Here is a 23190-nt window from a genome sequence, read left to right on the forward strand (position 1 = left end):
TAAAGCATTGTTTGAGCCCCCCATTAAATTAAAAATAAAAATAAAAATATACATTTTAAAATAATAGATTGATGAACAATATATTATTAATAAATAGAATATTGATATTTCGCCTCACTGAGGTTATACTCCTAGTTTAGATGGCGTTAATATGATATTAAATGATAGATGGAATTAAATAAGTCATTTGATTTTACCTTTCATACAACTTATCATCTAGTATAACTTAAACTAGAGTTATAACCCCAGTGGGGCTACATAGCATTATCCTTAAAAAAAAATTGAATTGAATATACATGTAATATTATTTTATTAAAGAATTTGCCGTTGAAAAGTCAATCTGCGACTTAGATTTATATTGTAAATATTTTATGGTTCAATTAATAATCATTGAAAAGACAATTAGAGTAAAAACGTTCGCAAGGTGTTCCTCAACTCTTAAAAAGTAGCAAGAGTCATCAATGTTTTATATTACTAAAGCAGACCGTAGTGACAGCAATGCTCGAAATCTTCGATACTGGATGCAAAATAGGTGTTAAAGATCACCACATGAATTTGCTATACTAACGAATATGGAACTAAAAATATCGAAAAGCTTGACAGCATTCCAAGTAACTCCGTCACTTTTATAAAATTTTCTAGTTTTTCGTTGTGAAAAGAAAATCGGTGTGACATTTAGTCCTTTCAAGAGATGATTGTAGAATTCAATTTTTTAACTTGTTGCAAGATAATGAATTATTGTTCTTGTTAGATACTTGAGCATCTACAATAATCTCTTTATTTTAAAGAGCATTTTATGAATAATAGAGAGTATCTTTAAATTTAAAAAGTAAATTTTTTATACACTTCAACAATGCTTTGCATTTTGCTTTTCTCAAAAAATATTTATTATTTATCCTCATATTTTATTTAACATATTTTTATATGTCGAAGACTTGGGAATAACTATAAAAATCTTTCGAACTCAGCCATTTCAAGTTTCAATAATAAGCGGGTCGCCTTTTGCAACCACCCGTGGAATAATTGTATATAAAGCCGACAAATATATGTGCAGAAACTAAATTCCCTTACAACATTTACTAGGAATAACTATGAAACTTCTCTGTTGATGGAAGTGGTAAGTCATTGGCTAGCAAGAAGCTATCTGTCATACTTTGGCAGTTTGACCTTTTCACAAAGGCCACTTAATAAGAGTAGGAATCTATCGACCGCATCCAGATTTACCTGGGTGGCGAACCAAGGGGAAAGACCGTCATTCTTCAGGATTAGTCAGACGAAACTTGGACTCCCGAGTTATCAAAAAAAAAAAAAAAAAAAAATTAAAGAAGTAGGAATCTATCTTTCTATTGATGATCTTACTAGAAGCATTTGACAAACTATTAGGTTGGAATTGCTGTAATACAGTCTTCCCTCAATATAAGTGTTGCAATTTCTGGTTTAACTATATTATCAATTATAAACGACTTACTGCCTTTGGCTGCAATTATGTTCATTTATCTGTTTAAATATCTGTCATAATATTTTTGCCATCGTCTAATCTGATTACATACGTTAGCCTTCCTCAGCAGTAGTGATGCATATATATCATCCAGCAGACACTGAATCCTTCTGCCACACTGTCCTAGTGAAATAGAACCCTTCACTCTTGTATCATATACAAGTCAAATAATCAAAATTGTATTTTTGAAGATTCCCTATATTTTTCCTTCAGGTGAAGAGGCGAAGCTCAGAAGAATGCTCTATTCAGTGGACTACAGGAATAGCTGAAATTCAGCTTCCAGTTGAGTACGTTTGGCTCTATTTATTTGTTGGCTAGCCATTGCTTCCTGCGACCATTTTCACTAGTTAATTTCATCCGTTATTTCTCATAGTGAATTGCTCACCTCGTCTTCGTTACTTTTTAACTTAAACTACAACCATATAATGGCAGAGCATCCTGAGCTTTACGAGGGTAAAGGTGAAGACAATATTGGTCCAATTTCTAGACATTCAGATTCAGTTACTGATGTAGCAGCTCGAAGGCCAGCTGCAACAGACCAGTTAATGCTTGAGCGATTTCAGAAGCAACAACACCATCGTCTGATGTACCACACCAAAGCATTCAGATGGCCTGAGAAATATCACTATAATGCACCAAAGCAGCATTCATAGCCATTACAATCACTTTTTATCAAGGCAAAACGTGAAGAAAAAAGTAGAACCGCAATTCCATCAAGTATATGGTAAATTTTCTGTGAAGCTTAAACGCTATCTGTTTTAGAAGGGCGTTTCAAATCATTTAACCCCAAGGTTATCAATTATAGCACTATTTAAGGTACGGCCTACGGGGTGGTGATACATAAATAAAACCAGTCTTCAATAACTCCGGCCCCAGTAGGTCCACTTTCTGGCAGGTTTTCCTGAGGCAAAGCACAACTTACCTGCGTGTAAAAGAATATTTAGTGGAACAATGCACAATGAAATTTGAAATCAAGTAAATTACATCTAGTAATTAATAAACGAACAACACAGACACCAGTCCTTAATTGTGTAGAAACAAATTAATTTTTTTCTCTAATGATAAGCACTGGTGTTCAGCAGCAGGAGGAATTGTTCATGTACCCTCAAGCTACATCAGGAGATACGGGGGATTTTTATCAACAAAATTCTCGAAAACTGAACTTATATTATACCTTCTGGGAGTTCTGGCTGGTCAAATGGAGAACATAGGGACTTGGCTGCACCCAATTCTCCTTTTGTCCGTGCTTTTACATCCTTCTCCACTTCCTACAGTACGAAACACAAAATTTGACGAGGATAATTTTGATAAAATCAGAAATGTTCAACCAGCAAACATGCAACCTACTTTACATGGACCTCGCCAGGAGGTGCTTTTCTTTGGTTCAAGTCCATATAGAAAAGGGCGTCAAAAAAAGGTCTAGTCTTCATCTAAATTTTGAAATTTCAGAATAACAGTCCCAGTAAAATCCAGCAATTTGCCTTATATTCTTCACTATCTTTTGTACTTGCCCTTTCGCTAGTACTACTAGTTTTGGTGTTGCAGGTTGGGGTGGAATGATTCACGTATACCTTTGCAGGGCATGACAAATCAAATTAACCATGCCACATGAAGAGGAGAAATAGAGATCATACCTCCTCATCGCACCATGGAGCCAGAATCATTTTCTTTTGGTTCAGTGCTTCTGCAAATTCTTCCCATGCATTTACAGTGTGTATGCAGGCATCTCTTTTTTGTTTTGCAACTTCAAATAGATTTTTCTGGATGTCGTTGAGCAAGTCGTTCACTTGTTCCACCAAACTGGCCATGGGAATATCAATTTTGGCCGAATTATCACGTCTGACAACACGCACCTGATAGGAAAACAAAAGTTCAATAAGAAGCAATGTAAGGATCAAGCATGACAGAAATCATGAATAAAAATACCGAATGGGTACAACATTTAATTTTTCTTCTCTTAGTATAAATTAATTTATGTATTGGTAGATCTTAATTCATAAAATTAAGCAGCAAAATCTATACAGAGCTAGCACACCTATAATTGCAAAACTTAGGACTCTGATACCTGATTATTAGCCAAGTCCTTGGGGCCAATTTCAATCCTAAGAGGAACGCCTTTCATTTCCCAATGTGAATACTTCCAGCCAGGTGAATAGTTATCTCGAGAATCCACCTCGGCACGGATGCCAGATTCATTCAAGGTCTTTACGGTGGCTGCACATGCATCAAAGATTCCTTGAGTGTTGGCATCCTTATAGGGTACGGGTATTACGATTACTTGGACAGAAGCTATCTTAGGAGGCAGCACCAAGCCTTTATCATCCCCATGAACCATAATCATTACCCCTATCTGCCAGAAGTTGAAAGAACAAGAAGGAAAAACAAACATCAATAAGTACTATGACAGAAAGAAATTGCGCTGATAAAACCAGACTGGAAATTTAGGTCCTGTTTAGTGTTTAAAAATTAATACTAATATTTTCCATGAAAAAGTTGGAAGAAAGGAATGTGAGAAGGGAGGCAAATCTCAATTTAAGTCGCATCCTTTCCAAAGCATTTGCCAAAAAACCTTCAAACAGGAAAACAAACACTAATTTTAAGAATAAGATGATAGGCATGGTAAGAACTTAGAATATTCTGTCTGCTTAATCTTTGTCCTTATACTTAAAAAGCATGTCATAATTGTTCAGAATTTCCTTGGAACAACGTAAAAGAGAACTTTAAAAAAGTATGACAAAGGGAAAATATCCTGCTTACTGTTCTTGTAGTATAAGCCCAAGAATTCTGCCAGACCATAGCCTTTTCTCCTTTATCATTTTCAAAATTTATCTCAAACATTTTTGCAAAATTTTGACCCAAACAGTGTGAAGTTGCACCTTGTATAGCACGCCCAGTGTTCGGAATAAAAGCCTGGCAATCAATGCATTAAATCATGTCAAAATTTGGTAACAAAATTTCATTTACAAGGAGAGATGACTCAGAGAAAAATTACCATTGAATAAGATCGTGTTATTGTTAAATACCTCAACAGTGGTGGTGTAAAGTCCACCAGCAAACTTCTCATGCTCACTTTTCTTGCCCTTAATAACGGGAACAGCCAAGAATTCTTCATAAATACGTCTATATAATTCCAGAATCTCAAGGACCTGAAACAAAGACAATAAGAAAGCTGCTCAATTAAAACTATGAACCACCAAACTTCAGTGTTAAATCCCAACCACGCTATCAAAACTGAAATATTACTCAAAAAATTATATAGAAAATCATCAAATAATTTTTTCCACCAATTAGCCACAATAATGCAAGTAGAGAGACCACATTTCAGCTCTTCAAATTCAAAAAAACAAAATGCTCCCGAGGCAGTATCATAGGAATCCTCAAGCCATTTCTTGGACTTCTATTAAGGCTCAAGCACCCATGTCAGTCACTCCATTCTTGAAATAAGGATATTGTAGAGATCTTTGATGAATATGACACTTGGGCATAGGCCTGAATCTGAATCTGAATCTGATATTCATACCCAACTCCATCAACATTGAGTTCATTCCTACCCCGGGTCACACTATTTCTATCCATTAAATAACACAATGCCACATGTGTCAACAGATTATTCTTTTTCACAGCAAGAAAATAGTTTAAGGTTGCAACAGGATAGGAATGGGTAATAGTAATCACCATAAACTCACTTGAAGACAGCAATAGTACTGTATTATTTATTAGCACAATGTTTTACAGGATACTTCAAGGACATTCCTTGCTCTGGCACCAATAACTCCCGCAGTTCACAAGTTTCAAATGTCAACACCGAACATTATCGTATATGCACATATTTGTAGTGTCAAAGCTGACGCTAAACACAAAATAACTATGAACTAGAAAGCAGTAAATGAATATGAACTAACATAAAAATTATAAAGCAATAGCAGCCTGATACCCAACACAAAAGTGAGAAAAGGTACCTAAGCTTGCAGAAAAAGAGAGGCTAAAAATCTTGTACAGTCTTGTCATGACATTAAAATACAATGATCTTTAAATTGTTCGATCTAAGGACCCACTTTAGGAGTAAGATTTAGTCAAAAGTAAAATTTCAGAATCTTCATAACAAGGAAAAATCCAAGCACTGCAACCATAATATAGCCAGAAGTACCTCGGCATCTGCCTCCTCCTTTGTTGCAAACGCAGTATGCCCTTCCTGCCAAAGGAATTCTCTACTCCTGCAAAATCATAAAGATGGAATCACCAATTAATAGACAACAAAACCTAATTCTTGACTCCTTGTCGCAAGATAAGTGTTCACATTTTTAAGTAAACGAAAAAATGGATAATCAGGGGGATAACAGATCATTCTCTTATAGCAAATCTAATATAAATACTGGGTCAAATGAAATAGAAGCTGCATTCACACTCTAACAGCAGGACTATCCAACCTGTCCTGCCAAAAAAAGCACAAAAAACTAACTAAAAGGACAGGGTCCCTGAAAAGCACCTGATAAATGGAGTAGGATTGCTAAACTCCCATCGAACAACATTGCACCATTGGTTAAGTCTCAGAGGCAAATCACGGTGTCCCCTAATCCACTTGGAAAAATAAGGATACATAACAGTTTCACTAGTTGGTCGAATGGCAATGGGCACTTCCAGCTCGGATTCTCCTGATTTTGTAACCCATGCAACCTGTAAAAAGTTCGAGATCATAGTTATAACCGAGGAATCAATATTACGGAGATTGCATTCTGAACACAGAAGATTGCATTACTAATGGTGAAGATTATATTCCTAATGATAGAGTTTTCATTCCAAGTGGTTGAGATTGCATTCTTCATAGTGGGATTATTATAGGTGTTAATTCAGAAACCAGATATCATTATATTTTTCAGTATTTTAATTCAGAAACCAGATATCATTATATTTTTCAGTATATATTAAATCTTGAGTTAATGAATAGAAGAAAGTGATGAAAAATGATTCATGTATAGTAAGGGATGTGGAAGGTGTCATAAAACTTGATATTGCCATTTATCATCGTGCTGCCTGTTTGTCATCGACCCAGAAAGGAAACTAGGCTAAACCAAGAATTGCGGTTATCATGAGAAAATCTTTGCTGTTCAATAAAATAACCAGTATAATTCCAAAAGATACTTAACCCCAATTTGGTAGAAATTAAAATCCAAATTTTAATCCAAGTCAACAACTAATTTTAACCACGAATTTTATAGGAGGACCCACAACTTTCCAACCATATATTTCATCAATTTTTATCAAAATCTACTAAAAATATGATTTCAATCCACAACAAACAGGTGCTTAATCTTTGCACCTGACTGCGGATAGATATGGTATAACACAGTAGAGCCAAAGCAGTCTCACCTCAGGAGCAAACCCCTCTATATGATCCTTCTCCTTTTGCAGAACACCAGGGGATACAAAAAGGGGGAAGTAGCAGTTTTTTATTTTCATTTTCTTAATTTCAGCATCAAAGAAGGTCTGCATTTTACATAGGAAACAGATTCAACAGACATATATAGATTCAAAAAATGAGATAAAAAGTCAAAAGGAGGCGAATGGTTATCAAACAGAAATTAAAATAATTATCGAGCAAGGACAATTTATAGGATTAAAAACTACAACATTCTATGCACGACAGTGGTCCAGGTTTTTATTTTTTATTTTTTTTCCTAATGATGTTGCAGCCAATAATTTAGGTCTGAAACTAGGAAAAAATGCAAAACATTGTTACTTGTACTATGCCTCAAATATAGAGTTTGAAACCACAACTTAAATATATTTAATTTATGATAATAATTGACGGCCAGTTTCACACATATAATGCAAGTATTTACAAGTGCGTAAACTAAGTCTTTTTTTTTTTTTTCATAAAACTTGGGGTGTACAATGTTGAAAAAAATTAACCACTCCGTTTCGTGCGCTATTGAATTTACTGAAAGGATAAAAAAATATCTAAACTAAATGCAAATACATCAAGTAGCATACTGACAGTGGAATTTCACTGGCTAATATAAGCTTACTTGCATGATCTCCCAAATAGACATCGCCCATGGCCGCAAAATGTAACAACCAGATATGTCATAGTACTCAATCATTTCACCATTAACGACAACCTATATAATCAAGGAGAGAAAACGTGATCAAGACTACTGGATCAAAACCATCCCAATTTTTAATTTAGGAGATTGAAACAGGGATTGGGATTCAATTTAGATCACAGATAAGTTTGTAAGGACAAAATATTGTACTAATGTAATATAACAAAATGAGTAAGATGCAGTGTAAGATGAATTGGCATTCAGTTAACTTTGGTCTACATTGAACATTGCAATGTAGATGTCAACTTAAACTTTAATAAGAGTCAGTGAACATCAAGTAGGGAAACAACATTGTATGAATTGTAAAGTTAAAAGTATCTCAATGATTATGTTTGTACACTTCCTTTCCTCTATGTCTTCCTTCTAACACAAATGCGTTAAAAAGAGAGAGAGTGTGTGTTTTCTTTGCTAAACTTCAAGACGAATAAAGCCTAACGTTCCAAAAGAAATTGTATTCAGAAATCGAAATTTTTATTTGGGGAAAAAAAAAGTAACAGGTGAATAAAAATTTGTGGAAGCACATACAACAAAAAAATATGGAGCAAAATGTTCAAGGGGTAAACATATAACAAACATACATGCAACCACACTGTATGACAACATCCGATGAAGCAGCCAGAAATTGAGTGAAGCATACCTCAGAATACCACTCTCCAAAGTTGTCATCTTTCTTGACAGAGAGACCAAGACCAGTCTCTTTCTTCACTTCCTTCTTTTTTCCCTCTGAAGAACCAAATGATAATATTTCAAAAGAATACCCACATTGTGCACAGAAAAGAGATGCAGTCTACACTACCAGGATGGGATAAGAGCTTAGACGAATACTCACTACTGTTGGAACTATTGGCCTCTTTATCTTTACCAGCCATGAGGTGATTAATCTATACAATCTCCCAGCACAGGACAAATCTGTATACATGAATTGAGACAAATTGGTAACTATTGAACAGTAAAAACAGGGTGGAATATTATATAAATAATTCAAAAAAAAAAAGAAAGAAAGAACCAATAAACAGATCTGCATATATAGGAGATACGATGCTAACTGTGAAAACTTCAAGAGACAAGGCAACCTCTTGGATTCATTTACATAATTATCACCAGACAAAAAGAGAAATAGAAAAAGCAATACAGAAACAAATCCATTTATGAATTTGTCTAAACAAGCAGTGATGTGGATTCATTAAATTCGTTCCAGAAACAATTGAATATACCGTATATAAAACAAAACATGAAATTTCACTGGAAAATTACAAGTACAGTATGAAGGGGTAAATTTTTTTTGTACCAATCGGAAAAGCTTCTTCTTTCAGCCGCAATTGCAGTCAAATGCGCGCGCAGTGAAGAAGGAGAGGCTATAGCCGCTCTTCTTCGTGTAACCTGTAAGTGTAAATCTTCCGTTATGACGCCGCTGCTGCCTGTATTATTACGCTAAAGAAACAATATTCTTGGATCTACGAGAAATTATAGGGTTAGTCCTCAATTTATACTTCTTTTGGCAACTTAAGTAAACGTTTCAAATTTATTTTATTTTATTATTATTATTATTATTTTGGGAGATGATCTTTATCTAAACTTAAATTGAAAATTTGACATTTTCTCTTACCTTAATATATTAATACAAAAGTTTTTGTGCGTATAAAGAATGTGGACGTAGAAAAACCTTATCTCCATTATTAGTACATCACAGTACATGTTATTATGGAATGATATTTACTTCTAATTTATCTATGGTGTCAAGTTTGGTGTTTTGTTAATCTCAATTATGCGTGCTATTATCAACTAATCATAAGACCTTTTTATGATAAGTGAAACATGTTAACAATTTATTTTCAAGGTAAATACCGAATATTAAAATTCTTAACTTAGGTCCCATTTGGTATACATTAATGTAAAAATGAGAATGAAAAATATAGTCGTTATGGGTCTATTCAAGAGATAGAAAGTCAAATATGGAGGTTTGATGTGATGAATAACGGTCATATTTTTCATTTTAACGTGCAAATAATGGGAGCTTAATGTAACAGTTGATATACCTTAAATTATTTGAAATTATTTTATTCTTATTTGTATGAAAAAGATTCAAAAACTATACATAGAGAGAGAGAGAGAGAGAGAGAGAGAGAGAGAGAGAGAGAGAGAGGATTTTATTCCCTTGTCCTCACATTAATAAGAAGGAAAATTTAAAATTTCTATATAATGAGATACAATCCAAGCAGACCTAAATCCAACTTCACATAAATAAAAATGAGGTCAAGTTTACAGGAATCTAACTGTGAGTAGTGAGGTGTAAGAATAATTTTTTTTCAATCACAAAGTGGGTTTATGTTTGACGAAGTAAAGGAATCTTGTGCCAAAGCGCACACAACGTTGAGTGTTTTAGCATCAAATTGGATTTGTTATACAAAAAGAAAATATCAATCAACTTTTATGATGATTCCATTTTCACCAGTAAAGTCACATGCTATATCACACGTGCAAGGAGTAGACAATTACCATCAAATAAAGATATACATTTCGAGAAGGACAATACTACGTGTACACATGATCTCACACTCCCCTTACATTGAGAGGAGCCCACGCACAATAAAATATGCGCGAACACCTCCGTGTGAAAGGAGTGTAAGGTTGTGTGGTGTACACATAGCATTATTCTTTCAAGAAACAATATGAGGTCGTTGTCCAGGAAGTTGTTGACTAACAACCTCAAAAATAGCAATAACAAAAGGAACCTTGCTACATGTATATCAAACTTTACATAATGAGTTACATAATTTCATATATCACTTTATCATTTACTAGTTTAAAATACAGTCAATTTTTCATCCAATTTTTTTTCCTTCACGTCATTTTATGTAACCTCTTATATACTATTTTTATGTACAAATAGCATAATCCATGAAAGATTGTGTAGTCAGGGATGAGCGATCAAGACGCCTGAAAGAATCTTAAGCAGTGCCAAATCTTATAAACCAACAATATTCTTCCCAAGAACCATAATAGACAGATTACTCCGTACAAATAATTACTAGGAATCTAACTATAGCAATAGTCTTCATTTTCACATCCAAAATCTTGATAATTGCCCATCTGCATTAGATACAGACGGCAGAGATAATGTGCACAATGCATAGGATTACCCAATAACAAATGATAACACTAAACCGAACAGGCAGGATGCACTCCAATCATAGTTAACGGGAAGATTGCCCTTCAAAAAGCACGTGGTTATTAAATGGTCGGGAAAAGGGGGAGAGACGGAGGCCATACACAAGTTTAGTGCAACTAAAAGCCACATAAAATTGGATCGAGAAAGATATTGCTTTACTGGTGAGCAGGAATGTTCTACATTGTATGTTATTGATAGACAGGGCCTGAAAAACTTCCAAGTAGTACAAATATCTATGAAACGGGCAAAATTTGAGTACATCAAAAGAGAGAGGATTTCAGTATCTCTCAGCTTGGTTCTGGTGGCAATATTTTCAAACTACGCATCCACTCACAGAAGCTAGGATCATCAAAATGAATAAAACTACTCTTTAGTTTTGTTCGCTGCTCTGTAGTCAATGTTCCAAGCTGAGGAAATCTTGCCTCCTGCAGTTGTAAGTTAAAAAATTTTGAGTTTTTTTTTTAATTACCAAACAGACTGAAATGAGTTATAATAATGATTGAGTCGTGCTATATTTCACTCTAGAAAATTAAATTCGAGGATAAACAAAAAGAAAATGGCACCAAATAAATTGCAACTTTATTGGCACAAACTTGCTCATAAGCAGGATCTTTGTGTGCTGCTATCAGTCGAGAAACAAAATATCTAGCCTGAGAGCTCCCCTCCTGTTATAAACCAGAACCACTCAGAATCTTGATTTATAACAAGTTACAGTACTGCACAGCATTTTCCAAAAAGAGAAATCGAGTACCTTGAATGCAAGAATTCTAGGAGCTGGAAATCTCATTTCAATGAGCTCTTCAGCCAACGTCCTACAGGCTGCCAAAGCTGCAGCACTGTTTCCTTCCTGGTCAGCAAATTCAGCACCCTGAATGAAAAATGGAAAATAGTTTCTTAAAGAATCCTACACGTAAAATAAGAAATATAAGCACCAAACTTTATATCCTGGTGGAGGAGGAATAGGGAAGAACCTAAAAATGCTGCTCCTTCCCCCTTTTCCCTCCCTCCCTCTCCCAACTAAAGATGGGGAGAACAGGGCCCAATAGCCCATAAATAAAAAGAAAATGAAGAAAAAATGCAGCCGTCCCAGTTGTGGGAACTAAAGATTCACAGTTCACCTCTAAAAACTAATGACTGATGTACAAGGTTATTTCAACAGAAATCCATCCAAGGATATGGTTATTCCCATTTTCATGTATTACAAAAAATTGAAATATTTCTAAACATTTTTTCATTTTCTATTATGATGATGATAGAATATGTAATGGAAGACTCTAAGATACACATATTATGTTGATGAGAGAACATCACCTTAACTATTGCATCAAGTACAAAACAGAAAAAAAAAAGGTCACGGGCTTCCAAATATTGATTTTAGAAAGATACCAGTCAACAATGAAACGGGAACCCACCCAAGTCACCCCCCTCTTCGCAAAAGCATAACAAACAAGCCTTAGATGCAGTTTCATTTGAGCAGGCCCCAAGTTTTCAACTCTACCCATGCAGGTTCTAGGCTCTGCAATCTGGAAGGCTTCAACAGCTATGTTCTCAAAAGTACCTACGGAACCCCAAACATGCTCCCTTATAATAGAAAGCCAAGTTACTTGCGCACCAACTAACTTCAATTTTGGCATGTCTTTTGATTTCCTCAATGAAGACCAACGACTATAAATTTCTGCAAGAGATATCATTTTTATGAGAGAAGTGTTGTAGCATCCGCCAAAGTGCAAGAGATATCGTCTCTGATTGGTAGGGATTAAAATCTAGATTTTAATCTAAGTCAAAGCCAACAATTAATTTTAACTACATATTTTGTGTGACCCCGAACTTTTTAACTACACTTTTCATCAACTTTTATCAAAATTCACTAAAAATATTTTTATTATTCAAACACTCGCATAGTAAAAACTAGCAAAAGTAAATACGATCGGAAGAGGTGAAATCCTTTGATCCCCTTTAAAGAAAAAGAAGGAAAAAATAAATTAATACATGACAAAAGTACAATTGGTCATAAATATCCTGATGTCAAACGATTTCATAAATTTGATACTGCAAACAAAGGGGAAACTCCCCAAACCAAATCAACCTGAAAGAAATCTAACAACTAGGCTTAATTTTCCCCTCAATTGTCTCCATTTTTTACTCCTAAAGACCGCTTTAGTTCAGCTATGTCAGTAAGCTTTGCTTATTAATCATGAAAAGTTAATGAAATAATCATTTTACAGGAGAAATATAGTTAAAAAAAGTAAAAGAACACCAAAAGTAAAAACTGAATGGATACTAATGAAAGATGCACCCTTACTATGTGGTTTTTCTTTTTCTACATATTAACAGATTTGGAAGTCTGGATTGGAGGGGTGGGTGGCATGTTTGCTTTTGAAGCATTTACATTGAGCGATGCCCGAGTAAGTTCACTGGTGAGGAGATATTCGGTCAGTTCCAAAGATATCTTTCTTGAGCCCCTTTTTATCGGCTCTCAAAAGCTTATGTCTTCACAAACACTTCTTTTTAGTGCATAGTAAGTCCCTTTCAAGTACAAGCTTTCACCAGCCCAGGGTTGAGATGGCTAATGTATTTGCCACATGTAGTTTTGTGGGATGATAGATTCACTTTGTGATTGGATAAAACAACTTTTTTTAGGGCCTAAGCCTTTCGCCTTGTAATACATCCTCATTCCAAAGAGGATTTTTATTATGGGAGGGACTAAAATGGTTGCAGCTGCTTGACGGACAAAATCTGCAACTGTAAACCAAGAAGAGTATAGGTGGTAACACCCAAAAGGAGTAGTCTATGTGTCCACTCAACATCTCAGGGAAACAGCAGGTTTGGACTTTGGAGGACATGTTATGTGCAGTAACACCTGCTTTGTCCGCAGTTGTCATGTTCCCCTGGTTTTAGTGCTTTCGTTCTGTGCCAAAACAAAGTAATGCCTTATTGCTAAAAGTAACCGGTTTTCTGGCCCTATCATCATGAACTAAGCGAAGTTGCTTAGGAGAAGGTAATATTTATCTTATCCTTCCACAAGAAATATTCTTAACATCCATTGTGAGATGTTAAGCCAGACATGCACTGCAGAGATATTTGCTCCTATATACATTTTACTAATATTAAGCTTAAAAGTTAAAAACATAAACAAGGTCATGCTAAAGGTGAATAGATATAAGAACTCAACCTAAAAAACAGTCGATAATGTAAAGACCAAATTATACAGATGGAGCATCATAACCTAAGAGATTACTATCAAAATAAAAAAGTGTTTATTGAGTGGCATACCATCCAAATAAAGACATCGGTGCCATGATCAAGAACAACTACAGCATCAGATTGCATAGCAAGGTCATAAGCCGGCAGTTCCTCGAAAGTTCCACCTTCCCGATGCATTAGACAGCGAGGTGCCACCATACGAAGAGATAGATCAAAGGATGCATTAAGGAACAAACTCCGCAACACAGACCTCTCATCTTCATGACCAAGTATACTTCCAAGAAGTGGGCCTCTTCTGAAATGGAATAGGAGTTCTGGCAATAAAGAGAGCTCCTTGGGGAACCAAAAAAGCTTTGACTCGATCATTTGGGAACCGAACTTATTAGCAATATCTTTAATTCTCTCATCTAGCATTTTCCGCATATCACGGGCACCGTTTGAGTCTTTGGCTCGTAAGAGAGTTCTCTTAGCAATAAGAATTGCAGCCACTTCATCCTGAACACTCTCTAGATATGTTGAAACACTATCTACGGTAGGCAATCTAACGGTAATCACTCTTGAGACATCAGCTTGATAAATATTTAAATATTGAATAGCAAATTGAAAGTACACAAAATCACTCTTGATGTCTCCACGAGTCTCAAATGACACTGCAAAACTTTGTGTTTCTTCAACACTAAGAATCTGTATTGCTAGAGCCCCATCATTCTTAAATGTTTCTTGCCTGCCCGTATGTGCCTCCTCACCAGGGCCAACCACCTGACTAACAAAAATATTGTCAGAACAACGGATTTCCAGTAAACCATGAGAACCTGCAGCCCTTGTAGATGCCCTCTGCAAGTTCACACCAAATGCCTCTCCAAAGTCGTCATGGAGAATGAAAACACCACCAGATGCTTTTGCAAGGGGCTGCAAAACAGGAACTCTTATTGGACATGTTCCAGCACATAGTATATCAACCACTGTGTTACGTCTATGAGCCTCACGGCCTAGATTCTCCATCCACTTCAATGCCATTTTCTCCATATGAGGGTAGTTTGGATGGCTGAGAGAATAAGGAACAGAACCAGGACCATAAGTACTGGGGCCACCAGCACACACAATTATTCTGCTATTTCCACCAGGCCTTTTAACAACCCCTCTAGACAATTCTGCTGACGGCCCCTGAATTATGGCCATGGCAACCTCCACTGCTGTACCTAAGCAGCGGTCTCTTGAAGCTTCAGGCAGATTCAGTTTATATGACCTTAAGGATATAAAAAATAGCATGGGAAACAGGGAGGGAAGCATGAATTGGAGACAAATATATCCCAGTCCCATAGATCAAAGCTTTTAAGGACTCCTGACTGGGAGATCTGTCACCGGGAAGTACATCTGCAATGCAGTTGATTCTACTGAGAAATCATAAACAGAAACTGTGCGGCCATAGAATATAATCCCTAGTCTTGTTATTGGGGGCAAAGAATCAACAAATGCATGCAAGGAGCTCCGTAGATGCTGCAGGTGTGGCTCATCTAAACACTCATCTATTACCAGAACTATAGGTGCTGACATTCTAGATTCAGATACAGGAATAAAGCCAGGTCTATTGTTCCCAATCTGGACATAATCGACCAAGAGAGAGGATAGTTCTGGAAAATTTCAGAGCTCTTCGTTGCTGGGGGCTATGTATTCCCCTTCGCTTCCTTTCAAATTTCAGCAAATCACACATTGCCACTGACCTGAGCCAAGTAAAATATTGCAGTAGAGATTGGCATAAGCTCCACAATTCTGGCAGCGATGGGGGTCACGTTGAATTATTTGAGGACCTGGTGGAACCTCCCTTCCCGGAGAAACTAATGCCCCAAAACCTAAACTGGGTACATTGGCTAGTTTCCTCTGTTTCAGAACCTATATGAGTAAACATGGTCAAGTCACAATAAGAGAAATGCATGTAGCTCATCTTATAAGCAACAGAATATTGTTGAGAATTAGATTTGAAAAGCCAAGGCATGATGGAGTCAACAGTTGAAGAGAAATTGAATTATATTATTCCTCTCTTGAATTGTACAATGGAGAGAGTCCATATATATATATATATATATATTACAAAGAAAGCTAAAAAAGGAATAAAAAATCTAATCTCCTATATTTAGTAAGAAATCAAAAATATATAATATACAACACTAATTAGGGTAAGAAGGATCTCCTCCAATTTTCTTCAATCAATCCATCTCCTTCCTGCAATAATTTCGGGATTTTAACACTCCCCCTCAAGTTGGATCGTAAATGTTGATCATATCCAACTTGCATATGAAATCATTGAATTTTTGTCGAGGTAGTCCTTTGGTAAATATATCTGCAGTTTGTTCCTGTGTAGGAACATAGGTCATGCAAATAGTTCCTTCTTCAACTTTTTCCTTTATGAAGTGTCTGTCTACTTCTATGTATTTGGTGCGATCATGCTGAATTGAATTTAAGGAAATATTGACCGCTGCTTTATTATCACAATAAAGTTTGATTGGAAACTTTATTATAACCCGCAATTCTTCTAGAAGCTTTCTTAACCACAGTCCTTCACATATTCCTTGTGCAATAACTCTAAACTCAGCTTCAACACTGCTTCTTGCTACTACACTTTGTTTCTTGCTTCTCCAAGTTACAAGATTTTCCCATACATAGGTACAATACCCCGTAGTTGATCTCCTGTCTTCTACTGAACCTGCCCAATCAGCATCTGTGAAGACTTCAACTTCCTTTCTTTCACTCTTCTTGAAAAATAGTCCTTTTCCTGAGGAGCCCTTGAAATATTTGAGTATCTTGTAGATTGCTTCCAGATGACTTTCCTTTGGTAAATGCATGTGTTGACTCACGTCACTTATTGCGAATGCAATGTCAGGTCTAGTATGTGACAAATATATTAGTTTTCCTACCAATCTTTGATACCTGTCTGTTTCCAATGGTTCCCCAATGTCTTCAGATTTTTTTCCTGCTTCCATAGGTGTGTCACTTAGCTTGCATCCTAACATGCCAGTTTTAGCTAGAAGATCAAGAATATATTTTCGCTGTGAGACACTAATGCCCTTTCTCGATCTTGCAATCTCCATTCCCAAGAAGTACCGCATTGTTCCCAGATCTTTCACTTCAAATTCGGTGGCAAGTCTTTTTCAATCTTTCCATTTCCACTACATTGTCTCCTGTTAAAATTATATCATCAACATATACTATTAATATTGTCTTAGTCTCGTCTTCAAATTGTTGAAGAAACATAGTGTGATCTGACTGTCTCTGTTGATATCCTTAACCTTTCAACACCTTTGCAAATCTATCAAACCATGTCCTTGGTGACTGTTTGAGTCCATATAAAGATTTCTTGAGTCTGCATACCCGATTTTTCTCATTTATTTTACAAAAACCCAGTGGTAATGTCATGAAAACTTCTTCTTCCAATTCTCCATTTAAAAATGCATTTTTAATGTCTAGTTGTTGAAGTGGTCAATCCAAATTTACAGCTACTGATAGAAGAACTCGAATTGTATTCAATTTTGCTACTGATGCAAATGTTTTCGTATAGTCGATGCCATAGGTTTGTGTGTATCCTTTTGCAACCAACCGAGCTTTATATCGTTCAATAGTCCCATCAGCTCTGTATTTCACATTAAAAACTCATTTGCACCCAACTAGTCTCTTCCCTTTTGGTAGGTCCAATACTTCCCAAGTTTCATTTTTCTCCAACGCCCTCATTTCCTCCAATACTGCATTTCTCCATTCAGGAATTTTCAAGGCTTCTTGGATATTTTTTGGGATTTCTGTACTATCCATATGAGATGTGAAAGCACGAAACTCAGTAGATAAGGTATTATAAGACATGAATTTTGAAATAGGGTGGAGAGTACATGACCGAGTTTGCTTTCTAAGAGCAATGGGTAGATCTGAAGTTTCTGATGCTTCATGAGGATGTGGAGCTATCATCGGGTCTGACTCTTTTGGTGCTTCGGATGTGAGAGTCTCCTTGTACATTGATTTTGGCTTTCGGGAATAGACTAGTATCTCTTTATCATTTTGGTTTTCTACATCTCCCCCTGAGTTTAAGTTCTCTTCTGTAAATGGCATATTCAATGGCGAAATAGGTTTTATGGGTGGTGTAGATTCAGGAGGAGAAAGATCGAAGTCTAAGAACCGATCTTCATGTAAGTTCTCCCCCTGAAGAGAGGTTTTTTCAAAATATGGTTTAGTTTCGAAGAAGGTAACATCCAGGCTAACAAAGAGTCTTTTTGTAGAGGGATCATAACATTTGTAACCCTTTTGAGTAGGGGAATACCCAATCAATACACATTTAATAGCTCGAGGATCAAGTTTACCTCTGTGATGGGAGTGGATATGGACAAAAGCGGTACATCCAAATACTCTTAGGGATAGATTAGAGTTGAGACGAGAGGTTGGAAAAAACTTTTGAAATTTCTGAAGGGGTGATTCGAAGTTAAGAGTACGACTCGGCATTCTATTGATTAGGTAGGTGGATGTCAGGATAGCATCTCCCCAGAACATTTTGGGCATATTAGTGGTAAACATCAAGGCACGAGCAACCTCTAAAAGGTGTCTATTTTTTCGTTCGACGATCCCATTTTGTTGGGGAGTGTCGACGCATTAGCTTTGATGAATTATTCCACGTGTTTGAAGGAAATTTCCCAGGATGTTATTGAAGTATTCTGTACAGTTATCAGTTCGCAAAATTTGGATTTGTGTTTGAAATTGTGTTTGAACCATGGAATGGAAATTGAGAAATACATAGCGAACATCTGATTTCTCCTTTAGGAGGTAGACCCAACAAATTCGAGTGTGATCATCAATGAACGTAACAAACCACTTTGCATGATTACGGTTAGGAATTCGTGAAGGGCCCCACAAGTCACTATGGATTATAGTGAAAGATTTAGATGGTTTATATGTAGACTTTGGAAAAGATGCACGTAGATGTTTAGCAAATTCACATATTTCACATTGCAAATCAATAGGCTTTTTATTCAGAAAAATAGAGGGAAATACACGTTTCAAGTACTGAAAGTTTGGATGACCCATTCTAAAATGCCATAACATAATATCACTATCTCTAAAGGCAGATGTATAATCACAAAATGTTACTTGACGTTATTTACTCACATCGGCCTCTTCAAAGTAATAGAGTCCTTCTCTTTCCTTAGCACTGCCAATCGTCTTCCCCGATGATAGGTCTTGAAAAACACAATGAGATGGTAGAAATTTAGCAGAGCAATTTGAATTTTTAGTCAATTGACTTACGGATAGTAGATTGCATGATAAATTTGGAACATGGAGGACAGATTTTAAAGTTATAGAATCAGAGATTTTTATACTTCCTTTTCCTGCGACTGAAGAGAGTGAGCCATCCGCAATTTTAACTTTAAGATTACCAGCACAAGTGGAATATGTGGAGAATAGATGGTAGGAGTCCGTCACGTGATCAGATGCTCCTGAGTCGATAATCCAGGGAGTTTTAGATTGAGTTATAGACTTCAATGCTCTTAAGAAGTTACCTCTGTGGGCTAGTGAGTCGTCGGGTTGTTTGTAGAGGATTGACTCGATGATTGGAAGCTTGAAAACAATTTGTAGAGTTGCTCCATTTGTTCAGAATTAAACGCACTACTAGACTCGGGTTTTTCCATTTGATAATCAACTGATGCCTGGTATCCACGATTTTTATTATTTTACCTCGGTTTCCAATCACTCGGTTTTCCATGTATGTCTCAACATGTGTCTTCTCTGTGCCCTGATTTTCGACAATGCTCACACCAGAGCCGACCCCTTTGCTGTTTCAGACCTGATCCACTTGCTGCCCCTTTAGAATATAGGCCAATCATTCCCGGCCCAATGCTGGATTTATTTTGCCCATGATTAAAAACAGCTCCACTGTGCAAATTAGTAGGCCCGGTCATTCCAGGCCCGTTACCAAACTCATTGGGTCCAGGTTTGAAAGTTGCTCCTCTACCCGAATTAGCAGGCCCGTTATTAGAAGGCCCAATTCCTTTAGACAACAGTCGAGAACCTTCAACACTCGGAGGCCCAAGCACACCGGTTTCACTCAACATTATCTTGCGCCTGGGTTTCTTCTCGTCGTACCTCCGAGAAGACTTCTCGCAGCGAGTGAAAGGGTCGCTGGCCAAGAATTCACCCCCGAACGTCGTCTAGGTCGCGGTGGAGTCCTGCCAAAAATTCATACACGCGTTCGTTTTCCAATTTCTTCTTGTACCGAACACTGTCATCAGCACACATCCATTCTTCTTCAGAACTTTGGTCGAGTTCTTGCCACAACCCATTCATCTCAAGGTAGTAGTCAGTCACTTCGCGTTCCCCTTACTTCATTTGCCACAATTTTGATTTGATTTCAAAAATTTTGGAGGAATTCTCGAAATCTGAGTACATCTCTTTTACGGCCTTCCAAACCTCTTTTGCAGTTGGGAGGAACAAGTATGTCTTGCCGACGACGGGTTGCATAGAATTCACGAGCCAGGCGGTCACCATCGAGTTCTCCGACTTCCATTTTTGAAGAAGAGCGGGGCTGGTTGCTGCTGGTTTCTTGGTTTCGCCTGTCAGGTACCCCAATTTCCCTTTTCCATCCACAATAAGTTTGATCAATTGGGCCCATTCACGAAAATTCTTCCCGTTCAATTTTTCTACTGTAAATTGGAAGGATGAGTTTTCAATTCCTCCTGTAGACGTTGCTTCAGATTCACTATTGTATGACTCAGAGGTCATTGAGCCTCCGTTGTTCCCGGTTGCTTCAGCCATACTCTGGTTAGGCTAGAAGATACCGTGGCTCTGATACCATGGAGAGAAATTGAATTATATTATTCCTCTCTTGAACTGTACAATGGAAAGAGTCCATATATATATATTACAAAGAAAGCTAAAAAATGAATAAAAAATCTAATCCCCTATATTTAGTAAGAAATCAAAAATATATAATATACAACAATAATTAGGGTAAAAAGGATCTCCTCCAATTTTCTTCAATCAATCCATTTCCTTCCTGCAGTAATTTCAGAATTTTAACAACAATCAAATTATGCATCTAAAGATGACAAGTAGTAATATTATATAAAGCCTTTTGAAGGACATTAAGAAAATAATGTCTGGTTGACATTCATATGCTACAATTAAAAACTGAAGACATTCCATGCTAGTTATTTAACACTTTCCTAAGTTATAAAATTAAAAAACCAGGTATCATTGGTTCCTTGTAACTGGTTTGGGTAAAGAGAAAGATATACCTTGTGAGCTGAGAATAAAACATTTGGAGATTTGGCAACATGAGCCAATTCCTCTGTAATGTCAGAAATTTGGTGCTGCAACTCAGCTGACCCATTTGAAAAATGGGAAGGCGATGATGTCGGTAAAGTCGAGCCCAAGGTGAAAGTGATAGGTTGAGGAGATGCAGGAGATGTTCTGAATGGCACAGCAGCAGGTTGGAGAGGCGATGAGAACACAGGAGGGCCAGGTGGAGTGCTCATTTGAGGAACAGGGCTACCTGTTCGGATCCCATTTGCAGGTGATGGAAAATTTGGAGTCTTTATTAATGGAGATGGAATCTGATTTGATTGTATAAATGGTGGAGGAGGAAGTCTTCGCCCTGATGGTGATGGTGGTGTGAGGAAAGAAGGGGTGCCCAATTTTGTCTCCGGACGAGGTGATAGGGTGGCTGGGCCAGGAGTAATAGTAACAGAGTACCCAACTGAAGATTGGGATTGATTGGCCATTCACATATTGATCTACCCCCAACAACTTCAGTCCCAGTTTCAAGATTTTCAAACTTCACCGCCGCTGCTAGCCCAAGAAATTATTATCCTCATACGAGCTTTAGACATTGAATTTCAGAAAATTCCCCCAAAAACTTGCAATCAAGATATATATAGGTACCCAAAAAGTTAAGAAGTAAAATTATGGAACCTTAAATTCCAGGAGAGATCAATAATAATGGGTTTAACTCAAACCCAAGCCAATAATTTCGAGGCAAGTTCTGCCCACGATCTGCAATCCAAGTTTTCATCATTCAGCCAAAAAATAAAAATTAAAGAATTATCGAAGGTGAGTAACCAACCTCTTAATTGATAAATCTGGTAAAGATTGTCGAAGAAATAATTAATTAATTTTTTTCAAATCAGACCGAATCAAGACGTCTATTGGCGTCAAGATAACAAGAGAGGTCCGTACAGAAAGAAATATGATGAAAATGCGCAAAAATTAACACGAACAAAAATGCATACCTGTGGATTGAAGCTTTCCTGATCCCCCTCTCTAAAATTTTTACCAGGGTGTTTTCTTGGGAGGGTTGGACAGAATTTCGTTAATGAGCGCGGCACTAGCAGTAACTACGCACACTATTGACTATTGGTGAGTGAAACGGGGACATGTCCACCGTGTACAGTGCTCGCACTTAAACGGTGACATCTCGTCCTTCTGATCAACCCGCGCCCAAATCACTTTACCCCTTGTTTCACACTAAAACTGGATTTGCACTATTTGAGAACTGGCTTCTACTTGTACCGTTCACTAAATATGTACCGTTCACTAAATATATCAATCCTACAAAATTTCCTCTCTCTCTCTCTCTCTCTCTCTCTCTCTCACTCACTCACTCACTCACTCACTCACTTCGTACGTCCAGTTTTGGATGGGATTCTCTCTCCACAACGATTGTATGTACGTATAGTTTGTGGCTTGTGGTGAAGTTTATGGGAACGTTGTTTGGTTATGATTCGGCTGTGAAGCAATTCTAAAACTCCGATCCATAATCTCGCCTCTTCTTTTCTTTTTATCTTACTTCAATTATTGTTGCATTTTCTTGTTTGTTCTGAAAGTTTGTTGGAATGCGTCATATACTCGAAGTCGCATAGTGAAGTCACAAAGGTATGTTTTTGTTCATGAAATTCTCTTCATTTATACTCACAATCGGGATGGATTAGGATGAGGATAAAATTTGTGCTCGTTTTTACTACAGATTTTCTTGTAAATATCCAAAAATAATATATGCACGGGAAATGCTCTGTCCTTACAGAAGTCTTACCGACCCCTCACTGTAGGGGTCAGTCCCACCTGAAAAAAAAAAAAATTACATCGGAACCCACACACGTGTGTAATTTGGCAGGAATCTATTTACATGCAGCATGCTCCATATATGCACACGTTTAAGATATATATATATATATATATTCTTTTTAAAA

General features: G+C 36.8%; 2 protein-coding genes and 1 pseudogene across 2 annotated transcripts; 1 reads left to right on the plus strand and 2 right to left on the minus strand.

Moving 5' to 3' along the window:
- Positions 1 to 572: 572 nt before the first annotated feature.
- Positions 573 to 2187, plus strand: LOC111374674 (protein COP1 SUPPRESSOR 2-like). The gene is made up of 5 exons (XM_022997382.1): positions 573 to 611; positions 1055 to 1117; positions 1384 to 1487; positions 1690 to 1813; positions 1846 to 2187. Exons 1-5 carry the CDS (start codon positions 573 to 575, stop codon positions 2149 to 2151), a joined length of 636 nt encoding a protein of 211 aa, XP_022853150.1. The 3' UTR covers positions 2152 to 2187.
- LOC111374685 (proline--tRNA ligase, cytoplasmic-like) lies at positions 2101 to 9066 on the minus strand. Its single transcript, XM_022997396.1, has 13 exons — positions 8891 to 9066; positions 8432 to 8511; positions 8240 to 8325; positions 7525 to 7617; positions 6866 to 6982; positions 5985 to 6172; positions 5646 to 5712; positions 4522 to 4644; positions 4256 to 4408; positions 3564 to 3848; positions 3133 to 3351; positions 2673 to 2766; positions 2101 to 2420 (listed from the first exon to the last, which is right to left on the minus strand). Exons 2-13 carry the CDS (start codon positions 8469 to 8471, stop codon positions 2356 to 2358), a joined length of 1530 nt encoding a protein of 509 aa, XP_022853164.1. The 5' UTR covers positions 8472 to 8511; positions 8891 to 9066; the 3' UTR covers positions 2101 to 2355.
- A 1811-nt stretch (positions 9067 to 10877) lies between these two features.
- On the minus strand, positions 10878 to 21726 carry LOC111374686 (annotated as a pseudogene).
- Positions 21727 to 23190: the final 1464 nt, after the last annotated feature.

Source organism: Olea europaea, unplaced genomic scaffold, assembly GCF_002742605.1.
Source record: "Olea europaea var. sylvestris unplaced genomic scaffold, O_europaea_v1 scaffold1276, whole genome shotgun sequence".
Lineage (NCBI taxonomy): Eukaryota > Viridiplantae > Streptophyta > Magnoliopsida > Lamiales > Oleaceae > Olea > Olea europaea.